Genomic DNA, 10,391 nt, shown 5'->3' with positions numbered 1-10,391 from the left:
TAATCACCAAAAATTTCCTCGAATTATTCAAATACTAACAAAAATATACTCGAATTTTATTATCGACAAAAATGTCTCTAAATAATTTAAAAACGCGACAAAAAATATCCAACAATAAATATATATTTTCAAAAAATATTTTAGAGATTGAATTTTGATGTGATTTTTTGCAAGTATAATTAAAAAAAATGAGATATCATTATTCTTAAAATTCGGTATTTTTTTCTAAGTATATATTTTTTGTGATTTTTTAAAAGTATTATTAGTTGTTAACAAAAAAATATATACTTAATGAGAAATCACTAAATTTTAAGATAATAATATCTCATTTTTTTTAGTTATGCTTGCAAAAAATTGTATCAAAATTCAATCTCTAATGTATTTTTTGAGAAATACATATTTAATGTTAGATAATCTTACAAAAAAGACTAACATTAAATATGTATTTCTCAAAAAATACATTAAAGATCGAATTTTAATATGATTTTTTGCAAATATAATTAAAAAAATGAGATATTATTATTCTTAAACTTTAGTAATTTTTTGTTAAGTATATATTATTTTGTGATTTTTTAAAGTATTATTGATTGTTAATAAAAAATTTATAATAAAATATATACTTAACAAAAAATTACTAAATTTTAAGTATAATAATATGTTATTTTTATAATTATATTTACAAAAAATTACATCAAAATTTAATTTTTAATTTTTTTTAAAAGAATAATTTAAAAGCATTTTTGGTGCTTAGCACGTCATAATAATAATAATAATAATAATAATAATAATAATAATAAGACAATAACAGTCTCCCACTAAAAGTGGCGAGATATAAACACACGTGTATAAAGCGACGTCGTATAACTAGATCCACCATTGCTCCTCTCTCTGTTCTCGAGTTCTCGTTTGAATCATTTCATTCCTCCATGCTTATCCCCTTTCTCTCAGGTCTCCAGACTCCTCCTTCGGAATTACACTCCTGACCTCGCATTTCACCTCATACAGTTAGTTCCCCAAATTCCCCTTCGCTACAATTTAGGGTTTTTCATTTTCTTCTATTATTCTCTTAGTTAGATTCACTGAATCTTGATTACATAGTTTTCCTATGCTTGGAACTTCCGAATCATCATGATTCCCTTTATCACATGCTGTCCCTTTCGCGAATCTTTCGTGTCCAAAATTTAAGGCTTTTTTTTGCTTATTTTGGTTTTTACGGTTTCGAGAAAAAGTGAAGTTCTTTCTGGGCTAGAAAACTAGTGAACTTGTCTTCTTCTGAACGTAAAACTTGTGCCTTGTGATGGAGAATCTCTATGTGAGGTGTTTTTGATAGAAAGGTTGATTTAAGAAGCGTGAATTAGTGGGAATAACATTTCAGTTCTTGCACGAGTTATGTTCTTTCTGGATTAACATGTTTTGCATGAGATAATTTCTTTCTGGGTTAGAACTGAATGAACATGGGCTTCTTATTGAGTGAAAAAACTGTGCCTTGTAGTGGAGATTCCTTGTGAGTTACTTTGGCTCAAAAGGTTGATTAAGGAATTGCATGAATCTGTAAGGATCTTAGGTTGGTGTTTGTAATTGAATTCATTAGTTGTTACGCACTTTGGGGAAAAAAGGGTTGTGTTCTTTCTGGGGTGGAGCTGAATGAACTTGGCTTGTTTGGAGTGTAGAAGTTGTGCGCAATGGAGGATACTTGTGAGGTGCTTGGCTCTGAAGGGTTGATTAAGAAGCACGAGTTTGTGAGGATCATAGTTCAGTGTCTATATTCATTAGGGTATGCTAAGTCTGCATCCTTTCTAGAATTGGAATCCGGTGTTTCCTACAAGTCTGAGGAGTTTCGGTTGCTCGAATCACATGTGATAAATGGGAATTGGGATGGTTGCATTAGCTTTCTTAATTCCTTGAGGGATTTGTTGGGTGAAACTAGAGATTCTGCTGTGTTTCTTGTCCTTAGACAGTGTCTGATGGAATATCTGAAGCATGGTGAGGATAATCTAGCGTTGGATGTGTTGAGGAAACGTGTTTCAGCACTGCATGTGGACAGGTACAAGATTCATGGTTTGGCTAATAGTATGCTTTCCTTGAAGGATGTTGGGGTAGATGGTGATGTAGTTCATGATTCACGGAAGGATTTGTTAAAGGATTTGGAGAAATTGCTTCCTCCACCAATTGCAGTACCTGAAAGGAGGTTGGAGCATTTGGTTGAGACTACTATTACAGCTTGGGTTGATTCATGTTTGTATCACTCTTCATTGGGTCCAGTCTCACTCTATGAGGATCATTGTTGTGGCAGGGATCAAATTCCGACGACAACCACACAGGTGCGTTGGGCTCTGATGAGTGATGACTGTTGGCTACTGCATATAAAATTATGATTCGTGTGGTTATATTTTACCAAACCCAAATTGGAATGAATCTACTGATTGGATCTTTGCATGTTTCAGTTTTAGACTTATCATCATTATGCATCTGTATTTTATGTTATTTATTTATTTTAAGTTTAATTATTCTATTTGTCTCTAGAATTTCATCAAATCTTTAATTAGGTCTTTACAACCTAGAAGTTTGTAATTAGATCCTTATACTAGATAAAAACTTCTACTCAGTCCACTTTAGTTGTTATCTTTTAGGGAAAAACATAATAATCCTAGAGCATTTGTTTCTAAAATATTCTATAATTTATCCCACATCAAACACAAAAATGAATATTCCAAAAATGTTTAGTAATTTTAATAACAAACAATTATCAAGGACCTAATTGAAAAATTTGATCTAATATAGAGACTCAGTTATAAACTTTTACACTTGAGGACCTAATTAAAAATTGATGAAACTATAAAGACCGACAGAGTAATTAAGTCTTTATTTTTGGGTTGATATAAGACTTTAAAGTTATAAAAAAAGTACAAATCATTGCATTTCATGAAAATTTAGAGGGTATCATGTGCTTCTTCAAATACAATTTGAGACATAAGTTTGGATTCTTTTATATCAGTGTTTATTGGAGGGTTTATTGTTTTTCTGTGTCTTTTTTTGGATGAGCCGTGTCTTAGGTAGTTGGGTCAGATTGAGGAGGAAACAATAGTAAATCAGATTGAGCGGCCAATATTTGGAAGTAGAGGAAGATCAAGAATAACTGCAGACAAAACTGTTAGAAGGGATTTATATTTATAATTGGGTTACATTACAGTAGGATGCAATGACTTTGTTTAATCCATATGACTTGCCTTAGTAGGAAAAACTTGATTTTTGGTGTGTGGCGGATGTGGGTTTTAAATAGTCTTTGCCCTTGTTTGCTAAGTTAGATTCTCTTTCTAAGTTTTGTTGTAAAGGGACATTGTTTTTGTATTTTGATAGTGTCTTGCTGTGTATGGAAACATAATAACTGGTAAGTGTAGCTAGTCAAGCAATCTTCTCACTACTTTGCTTACTACAATCCATATGTTTCTGGAATTTAAAAGTTTATTTCTATTTACCTGCATTTATGTCAAGACTCAAGAGACTATTTTCCTGTCAGTTGGATTCCTAATCATAATTTGATTTGATGTAATATATGCCAAGAGACTGATTATGGTATGCTGCTTTAACATGCAAAGGAGGATGTATGGAATATGGAGTCATAGAGGGAAATTTTCAAATTAATCTTCTATGGTCAAATTCAAACATCTGATATTGGATGCGTTTTTTATTGCTTCTTTTGTAACATGTTTTTTTTTATCACTACTTAAATCGTTGTAGAGTCTTTGGCTAAGATTCTTAAACCAGCAGAACTGCAGAAGCTGTGAATAATAAGTTTTCTGCCTGGTTTTAGAAGCAGGTAGGAATTGCTTAAGAAAAATTAATTATATAAAAATAATTTGCACTGTCCTAAAATTACTTTCTTTAAAAGTTTATCCAAACACTCCCATTACATGCCTTATATATTTATTCTTTTTCTTTTGCCATGACTGCAGATATTGACTGGACACCGAAATGAAGTTTGGTTTGTTCAGTTTTCTAATAATGGAGAACATCTAGCCTCTTCATCCAATGATTGTACAGCTATAATATGGAAGGTATTATAATTGGTATTATGATTTTGTATCTGTTTTTGCAGTATTGATTCTTCCAACTTGAATGCCACTCGATGATAAATGCCACTCGTTCATGGTGTTTATAACCAAAAAGGTGGTTGCAAACTGTGAAATTCATACATGCCTATTTTTATATTCATATATTCCGTATAGTATATGGTGCTGACAATTATAATCTATAACATTAGGATTCACATTTTAGAAATTAAAATAGACATACAAATATGCATATATAGGCATGGTATATGAACTCAGGCACAGGTTGCACAGGCTGGATAAAGTTACGGGAATTCATTTTATTTATACTCTCTGTTCGACAGTGTCACTAATTCCTTCATGTTAATTTTTACACAAGTGATGAGGACCTGTTTAAAACATCTATAATCTCAATATTGGAAGAAAATACTGCTGAGCTAATAACTATTCAGGAAAGCTTGAGATTGTTTAAAAAAATTATTCTTTTGATGGTAGGAGCAGGGATGTCTTTTATATTGCTCCCCAAATACTATTTACATTGTCTGATTAAAACTGTAGGTCTTTGAAGACTTGTCAAGAGATGCGAGATGGGTTAGGCAGTAGTGTGTATGGGAAAACAAATGGAGTAATAAGGAAGGGAAAAGTTGTATGCTTCTCAATTTTGTTTTTTGGACAGTTAGGTGTCTCTTAATTGGTAAGATGCTAATATGGAAGAAGACAGTTGTGACAATTGTAATAAGATGCCCACTTATATATTCTTTAGGGTTAGACACCCACTTATATTTATCTTGTTGTTAGATGCCCACTTATATACTCTTTAATCCTAGTTACTGATGTATATTACAGGAGTCATTGTCAACATTCTCATTACAACATAAAAAGTGAATGAATAAATAAGATAGGACAATTCACTCTTGCAAACTACAAGATCAAATAATTGGACTATAGGATGGTAAAATTTTGTTTATTCCAGGATCAGTGGCCAAATCCATTTTTTCTTTTCAGGATAAAAATTACCAAAAGAAAAGGAAAAAAAAAACCGTTTTTTAAAGGATTGTTTCCCTTGTTTTATTGGTCATGGCTGGTTAGATCAATTTAATTCATAATGCAATAGCTTGTACCAACTTTGTTCCTGGATAAATGGCTTGCGTGAAATGAAGTTAATATAATTTGGGTTTTTCTTGTGAGATTAACTACCTTTGCAAAACTATCTGGTATTTAAGATATTGAACTTCATGGATAATACTTTAACTGTTTTTATTTATTTATTTTTAATTAAAAAGAAACTATTTGGTATTTAAAATTCAAATTCATCGAGTTAAATATAAATCTTGTTTACAAGTCATTTTGATAAGACTCGGCAGATAAGATGGTATAAACTTGTAGTCATGATTTAGTTTTATATCCCGAGTTCGAATGTAGCAAAGGAGTATATTGAAGGGAATTGATTTCTAATATTCTGAAATATTTGGTTCAGGTGCTTGAAGATGGAAAATTGACATTGAAACATACACTTTGCGGTCACCACCATGCTGTGTCTTTTGTGGTGTGGAGTCCTGATGACACCAAATTGCTAACATGTGGGAACACAGAAGTTTTAAAACTGTGGGATGTTGAAACAGGTACATGCATGCAAACATTTGGAAATCAAGGCTTTGTTGTCAGCTCATGTGCCTGGTTTCCCAATTCAAAGCAGCTTGTGTGTGGCAGTTCTGACCCGGAGAAGGGAATCTGCATGTGGGATTGTGAAGGAAACGAGATTAAAGCATGGAGAGGAATGAGGATGCCCAAAGTTGTAGACATTGCTGTTACTCCAGATGGTGAGTATCTCATCAGCATATTCCTGGATAAAGAAATTCGGATTTTGCACCTTGGAACCAATGTGGAACGGGTTATTTCAGAGGAGCACCCCATCACATCCCTATCAGTTTCCAGTGATAGCAAATTCTTCATTGTCAATCTGAACAGCCAGGAGATTCATATGTGGGACGTGGCTGGACAATGGGATAAGCCATTGACGTACACAGGCCACAAGCAACGCAAATATGTGATAAGGTCATGTTTTGGCGGATTGAATGGCAAATTCATTGCCAGTGGAAGTGAGAATTCTCAGGTAGTTCCCCTTCTTATAGTGTACCAATCTGTAGCAGCTAGAGATAGTTATATAATTATCATGATAAGGTATTAATTGAAGTGCTGCGAAATTTATTTCACGCAGGTATACATTTGGAACACACAGAACTCCAAGCCAATCGAGGTTTTATCTGGGCACTCCTTGACAGTGAATTGCGTCAGTTGGAACCCCAAAAGGCCCCAAATGTTGGCGTCTGCTAGTGATGATCATACAGTTCGGATATGGGGACCCCAGCTTATGGGAGAGAAAAAAAGGTGCAACTTGAAATAGATCATTTGAGCTTACATTGAAAATTAAGTGACCAAGCCTAGTGTTGTGTATAAACAGCTCTCAATTCTTTTTTGCCCCAAAATAAGTGGCTCATCATGAGTTTGCAAAGTCCTGATTTTTACCCATGCAGGAATTTGGAATTTTGGTCCCATCTGTATATCCCTTTTCCATCCTTTTTTATAACTGCTAATGGTACTCTCCACTTCAGTTTGTTAGAAACTAGAAACTGGTGGGTTAAGGTTAGGACTTAGGACTTACAGTTTATGATTTTATTTGAATATTGATAATTTAAAAATTGTGGAAGACTTGTTATTTTATTTGATTTTCAAAATTAGTATTCAATATAGACTTAAATGGCACTGTAAGTATTGGGGATATAGTTGTAAATGGCCAACATTGGGATATTATTGCAATTAACAAGATTACATTCTAATATTGCAAAATAAGTTAATGATTCTTTTGCAAAAAAAAAAAAGGTTAATTGTGTTGGATAAAAACTAGTTAGGACCACCATTGCCGAAATTGGCCCCAAAAGTGCCTACTAAGTCATATACTCAGTCATATGTGATATGTTTAGTCTCCTCCCTTACACGATGACCCAACAAAGCACAAAAAGCTTATCTTTTTTCTTTTTCTTTGTTTTTTTTTTAATTTAATTTTTTCCCTCAACATAATTAAAAATGAGAAGGAAAAGAAGTTTTAACTACTTTATTAGTATCTATAATTTTATCAAACTTTTAGATGATTCATATAACTTAAAAATTTGTAATTAGGATTTTATATTAGATAAAACCTTATAATTAGGTATTTACTAATCATTATTTTTCAGGAAAAATTGTAATAATCCTAAAATATTTGCTTTTAGAATATTTCATAATTCATCTTACATTAAACACAAAAACAAAGATTCCAAAAGTTTATATTAAAAAAATAAAAAAGAACTTTTCTAGTATAAAAAATTTAATTACAATTTTTTAAATTATAAGGAACTAATTAAAATTTTTATGAACCTATAAAAACCATCAGAATATCTAAGAAAGAAAAAAAAAATACCTCTTTTCTTTTCAAACAACATACACAAAATTACATATATCTGAGTGTCATTTATTGTAAACCGTTAATATAATAAACATTTATGCATCTTGGCATCTTTAGTTATTTCGCTTCATAAAACTAAGATCGATGGAAACACATTTCTATAAATTGCAGACTTAATTTGTTATTTTAAAAAGTCGAGATGAAATGAATTCACTCTTTCAATTTGGAATATCAGCATGTATAATCACAGAGTTAATATTAATTTAAAAATAAAGGCTAATTTGGTTTGAGTAGGACATGCATTTGACTGATTGGTTCTTCTTTTGACTAAAACTGCCATTCCTACATCTGATGAATTACCACAAGAGCCAATCAATGTGCATAATAATGATATTCATCCGTTCAATTAATATGTTGGATCAATCAATTAATAAAAAAATAATTATGCTACACAGATAAATCTCATTCAAGTTTAATTAAATTGGTCTAAATTCAACAAAAACCAATTTTAGATTAAAAAGCATGTACCACGCGCCCGTGCAACTTCTCAGTAGCGCGAATGTTAATATGAAAAATGCTTTTTTTTTTCTTGATCAAACTTCAAACGATGCTCAAAATCTCTCAAAAATCTCTCAAAATCTTCGAAAAAATCCAAGAAAATCTCAAAGTTAGGCTCGAAATCTTCACCCAAAAACACAGAAAAAGAACACGAAAGATTAATAAAGGTATTGTTCACTAATCGTCCAGTTTTTTCACTTTTCTCTTTCGCATTTTTGATTGCGAAACACTAGATAATCATATTTCTGATTATTTAGTAGATTCATTTTATATTCTTACGTTAAAGTAGAAACTATTGTTCTCATTACACTGTTCATTTGGTGATAATTGTGTTAGGTTGGTGTAAAAATGTTACATAGTATTTCTCGTATAGTTTAACCTATATTTACATGTGTTTGAGGGATTTTAATGTGTTTTTGTGCATGTTTGAGTGTTTGCATATTTTGAAATTGAGTTTGAGGATTTTCTTCATAAATTTGTTCTAACTATCCCATAGAATATTGTTGTAGTGTTTCTGATGTCATTTTTGTGCATGTTTGATTGATTTGCATGTCTTTTTGAACTGAAGTTGTGTGATATAATCAAGAAATACTTTCGATGCATTTGGTGTGACTTTCGGTGAATTTCATGTGAATTGGGTTGCATTTGGTGTTATTGTTACTTATTAACTTAATTTTTTATTCTTTACATAAAAAATGATAATCAAGAGAGTTGCTGAAGGAGCACCACAAAGAAGAAATAACCAAGATATCAAGTAACCATATATATGTTAGAACAATCCATTTCTATTTTATAAATATAGTTATGTAGCATAATTTTTATTTACAGAAAATTTATTATTTGAGATGCTCCACAAGATCTATTTTTGATATATTTAGTAAGATGAGTGATACAAGAAAGTTGTTGTCAAAGAATTGAGATTTGCTGCTATGAGACATATTCCAGTCTTGAATATACTGCATAGGCTCACGAAAGAAGTGGCATATTCATTTGATTTGTATGAAAGCACACTGAATACGTGATACAGTGTAATCCACGTCGCTCCTGACAAAATAGGAGATGCCCTTGGCTTGAATGCATCTAGTAAAAATTTATTTTGTAATCTATTATGTAAATCAAATTTTGGATTTTTTTATATTATTTCTATGTTATTGAAATATTTTTACTGCTGTTGTAGGAAAATGTTATCAAAATAAAATTGTAAATAAAGAAATTAATAAAAAACAGAAAAAAGTTATTGAAAATTTCAAAGACTATACTTTGTAACAACTGACAAAGTCTTTGATTGACCTGAGTATTATGGACTAGAAAATTAGCTAAAATTTTAAAGGAGATTTATTCTCTTCATTCAGAAGTGTTTCTTATTGCTAATAACAATAAACAAAATTTCTCTAATTCACATGTCACCCATTCTTCATGTGGACACAATACAAAAATGAAATTGAGCTGCTCATATGCTCAACTTCACCATCAAAGGCATAAAAGGTCACAAATAAAAAAACAAATATTTAATTAATGGCTGCCTCTTTGCACTGATGATCATATATTTTCATGAATCCACGTACAAGAATAGGCTAGCGAATGGAATTCCTGGACCACCGTAGGTACAATATTGGACAAGGAAGAAGCTTGTTAAAAGAATAAAAAGTGAAATGAAGAATAAAATGGTAATTCAACAGAAATCATTCCCTTTAATTTTGGTGCATTTGTTTAAAATATATTATGCTAATTAAATATATTTCTGTTTTAGGATCTCATAAGAAGAGCACAACTGAGGCACCAATCAAAAAAAGAAAAAAAAAGAAAAAAGAAAGGAAAAAAAAGAAGAAACAAAAGAGGAAGACTGTTATATTGGACTCGTATTCGGAAAGTGAAAATAATTCTAAGTATGAGTCTGATTCTGAATATGAATCTGAGAAGACACCGATGAGAAGAAAACAACCCTAAAGATTGGCAAAGATGTAAGTGTTACTTTTCACTGTCTTTTGTAAATATTTATTTTTTTTTATTTATCTCGTGTTTGTACTTTTTTAGGATGAAATCCAAAAAGAAGAAGCACATTATTGTGGGTTTATCTTCCGAATCAGAGACTAAATCTGATGATGAGTAAGATTAAAAAATTATTATTCTAAAATTGAGTTCTATTTTTTAATTAAAATTTTTTTTATAAATAGAATTTTTTGTATGTATTGTCAGAAGCGAAAAAATCCAAGAAAAAACAAAAAGAAGGACGAAGAAAAAAATGATAAGCTTGCAGGGTATGTGTTAATTTTTGGTGTTTCTTGTCAATATTTATTATGTTCATTTGCCTGATGATTCTTTTCTTTTTTAGTATGAAGGCC

General features: G+C 31.1%; 1 protein-coding gene across 1 annotated transcript; it reads left to right on the top strand.

Moving 5' to 3' along the window:
- The first annotated feature begins 869 nt into the window (after positions 1–869).
- On the top strand, positions 870–6,795 carry LOC107473929 (WD repeat-containing protein WDS homolog). Its single transcript, XM_016093523.3, has 4 exons — positions 870–2,321; positions 3,954–4,055; positions 5,527–6,162; positions 6,268–6,795. The coding sequence occupies exons 1-4, from the start codon at positions 1,683–1,685 to the stop codon at positions 6,451–6,453; spliced, it is 1,563 nt and encodes a 520-aa protein (XP_015949009.1). The 5' UTR covers positions 870–1,682; the 3' UTR covers positions 6,454–6,795.
- Positions 6,796–10,391: the final 3,596 nt, after the last annotated feature.

This window comes from Arachis duranensis, chromosome 2 (assembly GCF_000817695.3).
Source record: "Arachis duranensis cultivar V14167 chromosome 2, aradu.V14167.gnm2.J7QH, whole genome shotgun sequence".
In the NCBI taxonomy this organism is placed as follows: Eukaryota; Viridiplantae; Streptophyta; class Magnoliopsida; order Fabales; family Fabaceae; genus Arachis; species Arachis duranensis.
Note: the sequence above shows the minus strand (reverse complement) of the source record. Positions and strands in the feature narration are given on the sequence as shown.